General features: G+C 41.6%; 1 protein-coding gene across 6 annotated transcripts in view; it reads right to left on the bottom strand.

The window, feature by feature from the left end:
- The window catches only part of caskin1 (CASK interacting protein 1), a 123562-nt gene that overhangs the window by 32691 nt on the left and 75363 nt on the right, over positions 1 to 15508 (bottom strand). For all 6 annotated transcript variants that reach the window (XM_085157043.1, XM_085157044.1, XM_085157046.1 and 3 more), the window contains exons 3-10: positions 12475 to 12572; positions 12237 to 12382; positions 9354 to 9449; positions 9139 to 9269; positions 7213 to 7321; positions 6274 to 6382; positions 5466 to 5560; positions 4235 to 4352 (exon numbers count right to left, since the gene is read on the bottom strand). In XM_085157043.1, the coding sequence (XP_085013169.1) occupies positions 4235 to 4352; positions 5466 to 5560; positions 6274 to 6382; positions 7213 to 7321; positions 9139 to 9269; positions 9354 to 9449; positions 12237 to 12382; positions 12475 to 12572 (902 nt within the window). The remainder of the gene's footprint in view (positions 1 to 4234; positions 4353 to 5465; positions 5561 to 6273; positions 6383 to 7212; positions 7322 to 9138; positions 9270 to 9353; positions 9450 to 12236; positions 12383 to 12474; positions 12573 to 15508) is intronic.

Raw genomic sequence — 15508 nt, 5'->3', positions numbered from 1 at the left:
TCTTTCACTCACATGTGCCTCTTTTAGTAAATGTTGGAGGTAGAGACCTGCCTCAGCACAGAGGAGCAAATTAATATAAATATCTTGTTTGTATCAACCATTGTGGAGAGGCTGCATAGCATCTTACGACAGCAACTGCATACTTTTGTTGGAATAGCATTTTATTTTTCATGTTAACATAATAACAACTTTTAGAATATAGAAAGAAGATGTTCTGAACCAGAGATAGCACTTTAGTAATGAAGCTAGCTGAACACATGCTAACCTGATGCGATGCTAGAAGATAGCATGCTAACCTGATGCATGCTAGAAGATAGCATGCTAACCTGATGCATGCTAGAAGATAGCATGCTAACCTGATGCATGCTAGAAGATAGCATGCTAACCTGATGCGATGTTAGGACAGTCTCTCTCTAGTGTGCGAGCTAACAACATAATTGGCAATCAATATATTTTATTCCTTGCAGGTGCATACTTAAAATGTATTTCACTTCTGTTGTATTAGTATTTTGTGTATTATTTTCACTTTAAATTTGCTACTTTGTTGCAAGTCATTAGCCAGTTGTAACCAAACAATAAAATGTAGCATTGATGACTCCTAGCTTTAGTACCGGCTGGATAAGTAGCCACCCTTTGCTTTGTTGACAGCGCTGCAAACCCTTGGCCTTCGGTCACTGACCGTCATGGTGTAGTCACCTGAAATGGTTTTCACTTCACAGGTATGCCTTGTCAGAGTTTATTTGTGGAGTTTCTTGCCTTCTTAATGAGGCTGGGACCATCAGTTGTGTTGCACAGAGGACAGGTTGGGACGCAGCTGACAGCCCTATTTGACAACTGTTAGAATTCATATTATGGCAAGAACCAATCAGCTAAGTAAAGAGAAACGACAGTCCATCATTACTTTAAGAACTGAAGGTCAGTCAGTCCATAACATTGCTCAAACTTTGAACGTGTCCCCAAGTGCAGCAGCAAAAACCATCAAGTGCTACAATGAAACTGGTTCACATAAGGACACGAAAGGAAGACCAAGAGTCGCCTCTGCTGCTGAGGATAAACTCCTCCAAGCCACCAGCTGCAGAAATCGCAAGTTAACAGCGCCTCAGATTAGAACCCAGATGAATGCCACACAGAGCTCCAGTAGCAGACACATCTCTACATGTTCAGAGGAGCATGAATCAGGCCTTTATGGTCAAATAGCTGCTAAAAAACCACGACTAAGGAAAAGCAACAAGAAGAAGAGATTTGTTTGGGCCAAGAATCACAAGTAATGGACATTAGACCATCTGTGCTTTGGTGTGATGAGTCCAAATTAGAGATCTTTGGTTCCACCTGCCGTGTCTTTGTGCGATGCAGAAAAGCTGAACAGAGGATGGAGGTGTGGTGTACCATCCCATCCGGGTTGTGTTTAGTTTGACCATCGTTTATTTTTCAACAGGACAATGACCCCAAACACACCTCCAGGTTGTGTAAGTGCTGTTTGACCAAAAAGGAGAGTAATGGAGTGCTAACCAGATGCCCTGGCCTCCACAGTCACCTGACCTTAAACCAGTGGAGATGGTTTGGAATGAGATGGACCTCAGAGTGAAGGCAAAAGAGCCAACAAGTGCTCAGCATCTCTGGGAACTCCTTCAAGAATGTTGCAAAACCATTCAGGTCACGACTTCGTGAAGCTCATTGAGAGAAGGCCAAGAGTGTGCAAAGCAGTAATCAAAGCAAAGAGTGGCTACTTTAATCAAAGTATGAATGAATCTAAATCTAAAATATAAAGCACGTTTTGAGTTATTTTACACTTTTGTGTTTACTACATAATGTGTTCATTCGTAGTTTTGATGCCTTCCACATTATACTGAAGTCTATAATTCTATATAATGTATTGCTAGTAGTGGTAGCAGCACAACACTAGCACAACAACGCTGACTTAACAAATCTGCAAAAATAATATTTATAACTAGATAATTGCCTAGACATTCTTTCACAAGCTAGCTGCTAAAGTTTGTTCTGTTTCTGTGATTGGTCACTCTGCACTGAAACTAAACGCTTAAATGCACAAGCCTTATTACAACATTTAGGACAAATTATGAATGGTTGTCTCTGAAAAGTTTTGCTGCTTCCCTCTTAGTGGGAATAAAAGAGCAGATGAGAGCAATATAACGTGGAGAGGGGACTGACTGAGAGAAAAGAATAATTAAAAATTGATGAAAAACAGCTGAGTAAATGAAACTTCCTGTTAGAACAGCTGCTGCTGATGCTGCACAGTGTGTATCTGTGTATGCGCGGATGAGCGGTAGCAGTGATTAGTCAGTCTGGCTCTGCAAGCCAAGTGGGAGCGCTCCAGCTGTTTCTGCACTGCATACAGCTGCCGTATACAGTATAAGGCGGCGTACAGCTGCTGCATGATTTCGTGTATGAAAGGATGGGTGATGCCACGATAGTGCCGAGGTGGTAATGCAGTGTGCAAAGGTAATCAGAGGAGGACGTGATGAGCATGAACAGACAACAGGTAACGGCTGTCAGTGGTGAGCAACAATTAGAGAGACACTCATACAGTCTAAGACAAGAAGACATATACTGGTAAACAGACCTATAGGGACCAACACGACAAACAATTACAAACATCTGAGCCTCTCTGTGGCTGCTCAGTCACACCGAGACGACAGGATGGGTCTGAATATGCTGTGTACGTTTCATCCAGGTGAATAAAAGCTGATTAAGATGGAGGGGCGCACCAAGCAATGAAAGTTTACATGCTAAACAAATAAAAGTTTGATACTTTGGGGGAATGTCTATTCATGCAGAGGGTTAGAAGACAACAGCCAGTAGTTTCATCTTAAACCCTGAAAAAAGGTTTAAACTAAAACATGTTTATACTTTTTTATAAAATCAGATCTAACGTGCTAAATGTTAAGCTTTAAAGGTGCTATTAGGGAGATTTTCTTACCTCTGATCAAAGCCAGGCTAGCTGTTTTCAGTCTTGCTAAAGTTAAGCTAATCGGCATACAAATACGACATGTCAGTTTTCTCACCTACTTTTATAGCATTTGGTGAGAAACAACAGGGTAACTACTTATATAAAATACATAAGCACACATTTCTGAGCTCCATTAAGCCACTTGTCTTGTGCTAAGCTAAGCTATCTGAATGCTAGGAGCAGCAACTTAATATTATCTAGTCTTGCTAAAGTTAAGCTAATTGGCATACAAATACGACATGTTGTCAGTTTTCTCACCTAATGCTACTTTTATAGCATTTGGTGAGAAACAACAGGGTAACTACTTATATAAAATACATAAGCACACATTCTGAGCTCCATTAAGCCACTTGTCTTGTGCTAAGCTAAGCTAAGCTATCTGAATGCTAGGAGCAGCAGCTTAATATTAGCGTTTCCCATGTAAAGGCAGACATTTTTATCTTGGAATGTCAAATTAGTCCTTTTATGTACAGAAATGTTTAGCTTTGGTTTTATTTGTATTTTCCTGTCAACAATTAAGAGGTGGGGGTAAGCTGCAACCACAGACATGTAAAACATGGACGTAGCTTTTGGGCTGGAAACACTTCACTCATTTCAGGCCATACTGAATAAAAAAAGTCTATTTTCTAAATGTTAGTCATACTGTGTTTAAAATAGAGGATTATCTGCGTTAAGCTCATTGGCAAACATCATGTGATCGACAATTTGTTAACCAATGAGCAACCGGTTGCAGTGCCAGTGTATGACATCATGGTGACTTCATCCGTCTTTCACACTGTCTGTGGTGGCATAAGAAAGATGTCGGTAATTGTGGGATATATGACCTTGGGTCGACCACCTGAATGTTTTGTGTTTGGGGGTTTTTTGTTATAATTTTTTCCCCAGGTTGATGCAGTGCTCTCAAAAATTCCACCAGGCTTGGACCTTAACTTGAGCGATGCAGAGATGACAGGTGGCTGTATGGTACCACTTTGATGCTGGCTGACTCACAGACAGCTCCTCTCCCAGTGTATGAGATGAAAGCGATGAAAGTCTCTGATGTGTCTCTATTTTAACTCGCTCTATTCAAAAAAAGCTGGCTGAGGGTTTTTATCGAATTTACCTTTAATGTACGGGTTTTACAGATGTTTGCCTCCGAGTACCTCCTGCGTTCGCTCCACATGTGCACATGTGCCTGACTCATGTGCAGAAGCTTTTTAGCAGCCAAAATTTCAAAAGCAGCTCCAACACAACCTTACATGCGCGCGCATATACGCGCAAACTCACCTGTGCGTTTGCTGATGACCTCCACCATGGTGGATGGAAAGTAGCCCACGCGGTCATTTCCTGTCCGGTTGTCATGGATACAGCCTTTCCAGCGTCCGTCGGGGTGCTGCTCCAAAACCTGCGAGGCGAGCACATCCACTACATTAAATTAACAATACATAAATTAATAAATGATTAATACCACAGAATTTAATTTAAAGCTTTCCAACGTGAATACTTTATCATTCTATTCTTTTAAAAAACACAAAGCTGCACATTTGGTGCTAAATCCCCAAAGTCAACTTATTCATTCAGACCCTGAGGAAAAGAGCGTTGGCACTACTTGGCTTCCTCGCTACTGTAATAAGTCCCCAAAGGCTTCAAACATGCTCATAAATATTCATCACTGCGATGAAGGGAGTGAAAACATGCTTCTGTGAAACACGCTCACGGCAAATAAAGGATGAAACCATCGTCTTTGCATTTCTGATTCCAGAAAACTGCAACGATGGAAAAGTGTCCTAACTGTCAGGCTAATCGGTGGATTGGAGGGAGGACTCGTGGACAAGGAGTCTGCAGGGATTACGCAGTGTCACCATTTATTTCAAATGTTTGGTAAATCATTTCATACAAAATGTCACTTTCTGTTTTTTTCTGGCAGTGAAAAAACAAATATGCACATGTGACACACTTTTAATATTTTCAAGGGTTTTTTTCTTCGTTTAAAACCTGAACAATGAAATCACTGCCAGAAATATGTGTTTGTTGACCCTTTATGTCATTTATTATCAAATTTTAATCTGCATATATGAGCCATATTTTTGCAATTTAGTCTTGAAAAATTTGTCATGCAGTTTATATCATTTTTTGAGGGTAAAAAAAGTCATGCTGATGATGTAGACGTCTCAAAAACTCACAAAAACACGTAACGAACACCATACGCTTGGCTTTCAAGGGTTAACTACAATTAACAATATTATAACTGCACCTGAAGCTACTCTAAGGGGGAATTTATGCTTTTTAAAGAACAATATTAGTGCACTTTTCAAGCTTCAGTGCAAATGTATCCACCTATTTGAACTTCCAGAATTAATAGCTTATACAAAACAGTTAAAAATGATCAGCAGCTCGTTTCAATCATATTATTATGGAAGACAAATTTACAGCTTTTTTAAAAATTCATGAGCCTCCAATGAACACAATACACCATCACACTAAATCCTCTTGCGTCTGACAGGAACAGCTGCTTTACCGTGATGACGTCTCCTGCTTTGATGTTGAGGCTGGTCAGGTCATAGTTGTTGCAGTAATCCTTCAGAGCTCGAACCTGAAGGGCTGCAGACGCATCTGAGAGGCAAAGAAAGTAAATTATCATTGTGAAGTTACAACACAACAATGATGAACTGTGCAAAACAATCCTATTGATGTAAAAATGTGTCAATAAAGAACTTTACATTCTCAGGATGACGTCATTATTAATTTATCACAGGATATTTTTACCTTTAAAAAGCATGACCAAAAGAAACTTGATAGAAAAAGTAAACTGTAAATACATATATAATAACTGAATATATGAATACAGTTTTTAAAAGTATACATTTGTAAATATATTAATTATAATAACGGGTAAACTGGCTGCTTGTTTGAGATGGATGCAGTCTGTACTGCTAGCAGCTGGTTAGCTTAGCACAGGGGTGGGCAACTCCAGGCCTCGAGGGCCGGTGTCCTGCAGGTTTTAGATGTCCTTGATCCAACACAGCTGATTTAAATGGATAAATTGTCCTGAAGTTCTCCAGAGGCCTGGTAACGAACTCATCATGTGATTCAGGTGTGTTGACCCAGGGTGAGATCTAAAGCCTGCAGGACACCGGCCCTCGGGGCCTGGAGTTTCCCACCCCTGGCTTAGCTTGATTCCCTCTCTTTCAGTCTTTATACAAAGTTAAACTCACAGATTGCTGGCAGCATCATTTGTACATTTCAAATCAAACTATGTCTGTCCATTATGCTTTTCATTCGAATCTATTCCTCTCTGTTGTTATACATACAAACATCCATCCTACCCCTCAGCAGCTGTTTGATCTCTTTGCTGGCTTGTGTTGCAGTGAACTGGTAGACGATGTCCAGCGCAGTCTGGCTGTACGTGTTTCTCACAGTGGCATTGATACCACTCTGCAGAAGAGGGGACAATTTACATTAACAGCCCTGTAACAGCCGTCTTCATACAGCAAAAAGATCCCACAAACACACTGTGTCCAGTTACTTAGACTCAGAAATGAGAACATCTAGATGCTGATTAAACGCCGTAGGGATGATTTACCATAATTGACGTCAGGATAGCATAACCCTAACTCCCAGGGCCTCTTCTGCTAATTACACCCGCATCTTATTTTGCTGCCGAGGCAGCTGAAAGCCAGAGAGCAATATCACGTTTAAATCTGTCGACACAAATGTGGGCCGAGGGAACAAAGATGAGTCCAAAGACGCTTCAGGGTGAAGGCTGGTAACCTTTTCACACTCGCGAGCTCAATGACACGGTTTAGTTTATTGTGCCGAAACACATGCAGTCACTTAAGCATGAAACCTCGTGGCGTGTTCAAATCAACCATACAGGCGGTCGCTTCGTTATTTGCCCTGCTGACATAATTTTGAGCATAATTATTTATTTTATTTAGGTGAATATAGGACACACTCAGCATTCATGTCAGTATTTAGTAAAACTATGTTAAATGTTTACTAATAAATATCCTGTGTTTTCCAAAACAAATCAGAAACATCAGTTTGAATAGCTTTATACAGCATTATTATCACTTTGACCTTCAGCTTAATCTATTGACCATGGAGGAATGGTCAGAGGTCAAAGGTGACATGATTGTAAATCTTTAGATGAGCTGGATTCCAGGTTAGTTATGTGCAGTAGTGCAATCCTGCTGCGACCTACTGCACCTCTGCATGTGCACTGAGACAGACACCCAACTCTGTGCAGCTGTAGTTCCACTCACCTCCAGCAGGAGTCTCACTGCTTCAGTCTTTCCACAGAGGGCAGCTTCATGCAGGGCAGTGCCTGCTTTGGTCTGCCTGTTTATGTCGATGCCAGCCTGGATCAGCAGCCTGCCGGGAGAGGCACCAGGCAGAACAGAGAGCGAGAGAGGATGAAACAGGCAAGTTCAAAAGTAAAATAAAAGACGACGAGGAAAGGTGAAGTGAGAAAGATCATTTCAAAAGAGAGAGGTGAGAAAATCAGGGGAGGTGTTAAAACATGCGGGAACAAGGTGGGAGCATGTGTACAAAGGAACATTAAAAAATAGAGAAAATATACTTTTAATCAAAATGTTTACATAAGGAGACAAATATAATTCTATTTACGCTACAGTTATTTTGCTGAATCACACTTCAGGTTGTTCTGTTTGACACACTGGTTACTTTTTACATACAACATATAAAATATGAAGATGTTGAATATCAGAGAGCTGATAGTCTTGAGTCTGTGCGCTGCACGATGTGCTATCTCGGTCTATGGGAGCTCAGGTCAGCTCAGGTCTGGCTTCCTATTTCAGCTTCCTATTTACCTATTAAGGTAAATAGGAAATGATGTCATTCATTGAGCTTCCTGATTTGCAACTGTAACTCTAAAGACTAATTTTCAAGAAAATAACTTGAAATTTTGGATGGCATCTTTTTTACAGTGGTGGAAACAAGCATCCACACTCTGATGTCTTTATTAATTATAATGGTGACTGCAGCAGCAGATGGCTGCCCCTCCCTGCCCCTCCCTCTACTGTAGGATTCTTCCTGTGGGAGTTCTTCATCCCCACCATCGCCAAGTGCTTCCTCACAGGGAAACTGAACTTAAGTAGCAAAGACTGAGGATCTCAGATCTGTTTGGCCAGGAGACGGCATGTTGACACATAGCTACTACACATCAGCATGGTAAGTGTGTGTTAGCTTCTAGCTTAGCCGCAGATAATTGAAAAATCTGTTTGTAGCATCAGTCACTGATAATGTTGGTCTTTTTAATTGGATTTGTTGACAATGAGGACAGAAAATCACCAGTTTGACCCATAAAATGACAGGATCAGAGAAAAGTTCATTAAAAAATAATAAATAAACGACAGAAAGAAAATTAAAAAGCTGCCAAAAGCGCGTTTCATTTTCCTCTTCCTTTGCGTATGTGTGCGTCTTCCACAGGCGGCTGGCCATGACTAATGAGCATCATTTATCAGTGTCACTTCAGCCACACTGTGCTCCATCAACTATGACAATCTTTACTCTCTCGCTCTGTTTTGAGCTCCTTGTCTCTCTACCTCGTCTTTTACTACCCCTCTCTCTCTCCTCTCTTCCCTCAGTTGCAGGTCTCTCTCTCATTTCTCATCTTTCACCGCCTCCCTTTGTGTGTCGCCGCCAGCCAAGCCGGCGTCTGCACCAACACACACACAGCAGCTCGGAGTTACTTGAAAAGTATTTGAGAGCGAACAGAGAAAATAATGGACTCTGCCGTGTGTGTGTTTACCCGCCGCGGCGCATCGTTCAGGGATCTTTTCAGGCTCTGTGCTAAACGCTGCCATCACCAAGGCAACGGGAGTCTTTTTGCCGCGATGCACGTTTGCAAAAAAAATAAATAAATAAAACACAGATGCATGCTGAGATGAGCTTATAATGACTGAATGTTTAGCGTGATAAAGTGCCATCAGCTGTCTGCAGATCTCTACAGTGTATTTAGCGCTGATGCATCAGCAGACTGGACGGCATTTGCTCCATTATTCTTCGCCTGTGTTGGATTATACGGTTCCCCTGCTGTGTTACACATCTGTTTGATCAGCAGCCAGAGGAGGACATTTAAAGCCAGTTTATCATTAGACGTGGTGTGTGTGTGTGTGTGTGTGTGTGTGTGTGTGTGTGTGTGTGTGTGTGTGTGTGTGTGTGTGTACCTGATGATGTCTATGTGTCCATTCTTAGCAGCTAGATGCAGCGGAGACGTCCCATTAGGGTCGGTCGTGTCTCCTTTTTTGGGCTCCAGCAAAGCAGCGCACATGTTACTAGACAGCAACAACTGGACCACCTTACACACATAAACAAAGAGAAAATAAGCAACACGTTGTTGCAATCTTGTTGACGAATACTGATTGAAACCGTAGGTTCTTACCCCAACTCTGCCGAACTCACAGGCCAGGTCCAGAGGGGTCTTCCCTGCGTTATCCACGATGCACGGGTTGGATTGGTGCTGCAGCAGCATCTCAGACTGGAGACGGGGCACACAGACACATGAGACAAAAATCCATACGCTCAAAGGGTGCAGAAAAGGGCTCGAGGATAACAATGTGAGAAAACAGCCTCTCACAAAGCAGAGATGAAGACACAGAATCAGAGCGCTTCAATACTCTGCTGTTTCTCTTGTTACACAGATCTTTGGATGCTTTTCTTTTTTTAAATAAACAATTTTAATACTGAGGTTTTTCAGAAGTTACTCTTTAACCGGCTTCTGACAAACACCATTTCCCATGATCCTCTACAAAGCAAAACTCTTAATTTGAAAAGCTCTGAAGGTAGCATCGAGCATTTACTCGATCCACGCCACAGGAGCAAAAGAGTAAGGAGTGTAAAGGTGCGTTCGCCAGCTTGGTAACGAGATCGTTTGCAAAGCAAATTAAAGGAAGGATCAGCAAGGAGCCGCCGAACAGCTTCAACCTGCTTTAGCACATATTGTCCAAGATTTTGTAAATGATCTGCAGGGATGAATACCATACTTTGGTGTTGTGATGATGGTGACGTCTTACCAGCGATTGTAAATAAAGTTTGTGGCGCACTCAGTCGGGTTGAGACCTGCTCTGCAGGACAAACTCTGTGACAACGTAAACTTGTTTCTCTGCAGTTTCTTCAATAAAAAGTCAACAAACATTCAGGGCTCGAAAGTGCGACCACGTTGCTCAACGGTGCGACTAAAAAAAATCCCAGGTTGCACCGGTGCGACCAGCTGTTCAAGTCTCTGAACGTCTGTGTGGTCAACAACAGACACACATCAGGCCCATATCGTGGTCTAAACCAATCAGAGATGGTCTCAGATATTAAGATGTTCACTTTGAGGCACTTTTAATTTTGACTTTCATATATTTTAAGTTTAAGTTTCAGCTCAGTGAAACTTTAAGCACGAGAACCGTATTTGTCAGACTATAAGGCGCACTTAAAGTCCTTTCATTTTCTCAAAAGTGCGCCTTATGTATGACTTCTGGTTGTGCTTATTGACAGTGGACTGATATCATGTGGAGCACGGCGCTCAAACATCTGTCAAAATGTTTTAGCACGACTTTGGTAGCTACGAAGCCGCATTGCTGGATGGATTGTTGGAGCATTAAAGCTACTGTAGTCAGGAGCCTCACACAGTAATACGTACCGTGCTTCAACATAATATTACTGTATTGTGTGTGCAGGAGCCCAAAATGGAAGCTGTTAAGAGACACGCTTACGAAGAGGATTTCAAACTCATCCGTCACACAGTAAACATGAGAAAAATACAGTAACTTATGTCTCTTGTAGAAATGTGCTCCAACTTTGTGTTGACAAGATTGTTAGTTAATCAAATCAATATTGTCTGTATGGGCAACAATTAAAAAAAGGGAACATGCTGCGGTGTTAAGCGATGCGGTTGTAAAATTCTGGTGCACCAAAGAGAAAAGTTAGACCTGCAGTAGAGACAGGCAGTATCAGCCACTCGCATCAGGAGGGAAACGTTTCATCACATTTGATCTCTGATGTAAATGACTCGTCCATCTGAGGAGCCAAGTGGCACAAACCGTGCCAGCCCCTGTCCCCTGCAGCTGTTTAATTTGTAATACAGTAAATAACTCATATTTACGTAACGCCCTCAGGATTTCATAATGGAACAAAAACATAAAACAGCATCGATGGAAGTCACAGCACAATCCTCACACGTTAGAGACTCCGTTCCACATTATGCTGCATAAAAATACTATAAAATGTTTTGCTCTCTCGTTAGATAAAGTGTGCAGAACAATAAGATGTGCAAAAGTTTCAACACACCGAAGGCTGCATCGGTCTGTTAAAGTGACGCAGGTCAGTTTGACTTCGAGGCTGCACCACAGCAAGGGGTTCATTATGTTTTCAGTTTCCTTTCTTTGCAGCTTAAAATGAACAAATGAGAAGGATACTGTGCGCTGAAGCCTCTAGTGTGTCTGTGTTTTTAAAGCCAGTGTCTCCTGAATCCTTTCTGTTTGCATTGTTGGATTATAAATGATTCATTTTTCATCTGTTTCTGTAACTTTTTGTATTTGAACTTCCACATGCAGAGCGGCTGCAGATTAAAGCTTCAGTCCAGTTTGTTACCCTCTATAAATCACAGATATTTAATCAAGCAGCAGCAGCAGCAGCGCGTCTTCAGCTGTGCAGCCGGGAAATGCACATCTCTTCTTTTTTCTACTGCATGTTACCTGCTGCAGTTGATCTGCTAGATTTGACTGTTGTTTCAGATTTAGTAGTTTGTTTACGTTCAAAGTGCAATTTACTGCTAATTGTGCCGATATATAAAAAAGCCTGAGTGACTTCAGCCCATTTAAAGCAGCAGACATGCTCCTCGAAACAACTGACGTTTATTTCACCTCTTTGACTTTTCTCTCCTCTGTTTCACTCAGTTTGTGCAGACAGATGTCTTTGGTACTTTTTAAAAACACTCTCCCACATCATGCTGGCCATGCTCAGCTGACTGGTGCAGAATAACTTATGGCCACAATATGTTACGCTATTCAATTCAATTCAATTTTATTTATATAGCGCCAAATCACAACAAATGTCGCCTCAAGGCGCTTCATAGATACAGAGAAAAGCCCAACAATCATATGACCCCCTATGAGCAGCACTTTGGCGACAGTGGGAAGGAAAAACTCCCTTTTAACAGGAAGAAACCTCCGGCAGAACCAGGCTCAGGGAGGGGCGGCCATCTGCTAAAGCAAATAATACTGAGATTAGCATCTTCCTCCTGTCGTTTGCTTTTTTGGTAAAACTACATGATACTCACCACATCATAGTGGCCGTGCTGCGCTGACAAGTGGAGAGGAATTTGTCCTTCGTCTGATTGGCCGTTGACGGACGAACCCGATTTCAGCAGCATCTTCATGGGCTCCGCCTTCCCCTGCCAGGCTGCGTAGTGCAGCGGCCGCATACCTGCACACCCACAGACCCACAGAGCGTAAACACAGGACGTGTCCATCGCACGCCCGGCTGCAGTATATCATCATGTCTGTGTGTTTCTTTACCTTTCTGGTCTCTGATGTCGACAGCAGCCTGTGACTCCAGCAGCAGAGAGATGAGCTCCAGGTTCCCATTAAGGGCAGCATGATGCAGCGGAGAAAACCTGTGGCGCACACACACACACACACAGGTCATTGATAAACGGCGAGGCTTGGCGTGACAAATAGATTTAATAGCAGCTGATTAGGCTACAGCTGTATCTGCTGCAGAGCTACAAAATCCAGCGCAGCAGCAGAGATGAGATGATGGGATACAGTCACAGGAGAAGTATTTCATCAAGGAAAGGACGCGGTGACTGTGCACAAGGATAAAAAGCAAGCAGATGAGGCTGATACGTCAGCCTTGATGTATCAGCCCAAGAGAGCGTCTGAGGAGGAGACGACAGGCAAACGTGAATGAAAGCAGGGATAAAACAGCCTGTTTCTGAGCCTTGCTAACATGCACACCTTCTATCTGACTCAGATCTGCTGTGACATGTGTGTCCTCGCTCCTCTGCCTGATTTGCTCCTGGCTGTCAAACACTGTCACAGTCGAGGAGCGTCTGCACTGTTACCGAGACACATCGTGAAGTCGAGGTAGCGAGCGTGTCTCCTATTAAAATACAGCCACGTGAAATTTTTACACAGATTCAAACACACACACAAATATAATAAATAATATTGAACTTTTATTGGATAGAAACAGTCCAACTTTTATTAGACTGCACTAAAAAGGTGATGAGAAAAAAAGATCCAAAGAAAAGTGAACTGAACGGAGCCGTTAGTTAACCTGTGCTTAAGCATGTTTTATACCGCGGGCTTTAAACGACATGTCTGACATCACTGTGATGGTGACCAGAAATCTCGCAGGAAGTGACCAATCAGACTTTAAAGTGGAGTAGATTAGGGCTGCCACAAACGATTATTTTGATAGTCGACTAGTCACCGATTATTTTTGCGATTAGTCGACTAATCAGATCATCATCCATTGGACATAAAACGTACAGCTTATTGCACCAGCAGCATCTGCTCTTATATAACTATCATTAGCTTACAGCTTTAAGTGTTTAAGGTATGTGCTAACTAAAAATAAAGACAAGATGATAGTTTATTAAATTTTAATGAAATTTGCAGATTGTTTTGGCGAAGTTTAATAAACTCCTTGCTATCTAAAATATAACAGGACACCGGAGTAAATTCTCAGCATCTCACACTTCTGATAATCAGCTGTCTGCTTGACGTTTATATGTAAAAACTATAACTTTAAACTCAGCCAAACCGATTTACTCAGGAACAAATAAAATACTACAAAAGCCAAACAATAACATGACTTATATATCATGTTTAACCTGAGTAGCGAAAGACAGGTGGGTTTGAAAACGATTTGCCGGGAGTCCGGTGTTCTCACGGCTCTAGTTAGCCTAGCCCCCGGCTAGCTATCGAGCTAGTGGGTAACAGACGTCTCCGAAAACATCGGAGCGCTTTTGAAAATATGTGGTGTCTTGATAAACCGAGCAGATATTTGAGGTTTACACAGCTACATTCTCGCCTGAAAATATGTTAAACGTTTATTTTGTGACCCAGAAAGAATAATAAGAGTAATATTAAAACTAACTAGCTGCCGCTAGTTGACAACTGAGCTGGGCCGCGCTGTGAATTCTGGGACAGCTTCTTCTTCTTCTTCGGGGTTTAACGGCAACTGGCATCCTTGTACATGCAGTGCTGCCATCTTCTGTTTCAGTCCGTTATTACACTCTTAAATCCTACTACTTATTCCTGTGTCTTTTGTGATCTTACAAAGCTTCAAACGACGTGTCGACTATTAAATTCGTCGTTGACGATTTTAATAGTCGACTAATCGTGACTAGTCGACTAATCGTGGCAGCCCTAGAGTAGATCACAGAGCATGCACACAGAAAGCTGAGAAATCTGCACATTATCTGATTGAGTCATATGTATATAAATGCATACAGTGTTGTGCACAAGACACAAGGAGATATTTTGAATGCCTCCTTATTTTGTGCTTACTTCAAATGTTTAGTACATTTAGTGAACTTGATTTGTTAAATCATCAGTGTTTTACCAGTGGCTGAATTGACAGGTTTTCGGCGCGCAATGAACCATTTGCTATTTCCTGAAAAGACTGAACTGATTGAACTATAACTGGCAGCTGAAATCATGCTTTGGACATGGGGGGATTGTTTCTTCACATTCATCCAACAGCTTTAGGTAACTTGTGAAAGATTCAAACTATTTTAAACAGGAATTTAGGAGAAGCACCTGTGAAGAGGTTATGATTCGAGTTTGATTGGTTCATGCTGAGGAGCGTTTCTACTGCGGTACCCACCACTCACACTCTGGCCTCCAGCTGGTTGTGTTTTGGTTGTATTCCTATAGAACAGGAAGGTTGCTGAGTGCAAATGTAATAATTAAATGTGAATCTCTGTTAAATATGAACCATTTATCACAGTCATTTGACCCATTTAATCGTAGACTGATTGCAGAATGACGCAACGTTTACAGCAACTTTTTTTTTTCTTTTTTTAATTGAATTCGAGAGGTAATTTATAAACAGTTGGTCTGTATGACCATTCACATTAACACAAAATCATGTGATCACAAAATTCATTTGAATGGTTTAATATTTGCCAATAATCCATTTTGCACAGCAAAGCCACTCGTGTAGCTTCAACGTTAGCTTCTAGCACTTGCATAGCACTTTATTCAGCTGACGTGTCGCATGCAACTTGTGCATGTCCACAGTTGCAACGTATGCGCACTTACATGTGAATAAAAAGGGCTGAGAGAGACTCCAATAACAATATAAAGCATTTCCAGATTCTAACCTCCAGTTGGCGCTTCACTGACTGTAATTATGTAACAGACTACATCCTCTTATTTGTTTTAAAGACGCTCTTTTTCTTTTAAAATGTGTCTGTTTTTTCTGTTCAGGAGAAAAGTGTCTGATAACACATTCAAATCAATGGGTCCTCATGTTTTCACCTCTATGGAGTGTCCTTGACCTCAGTCTGGATAAATGATGCAATATATCACCATTAAA

The sequence above is a fragment of the Neolamprologus multifasciatus genome, chromosome 4 (genome assembly GCF_963576455.1).
Source record: "Neolamprologus multifasciatus chromosome 4, fNeoMul1.2, whole genome shotgun sequence".
Lineage (NCBI taxonomy): Eukaryota > Metazoa > Chordata > Actinopteri > Cichliformes > Cichlidae > Neolamprologus > Neolamprologus multifasciatus.
Note: the sequence above shows the minus strand (reverse complement) of the source record. Positions and strands in the feature narration are given on the sequence as shown.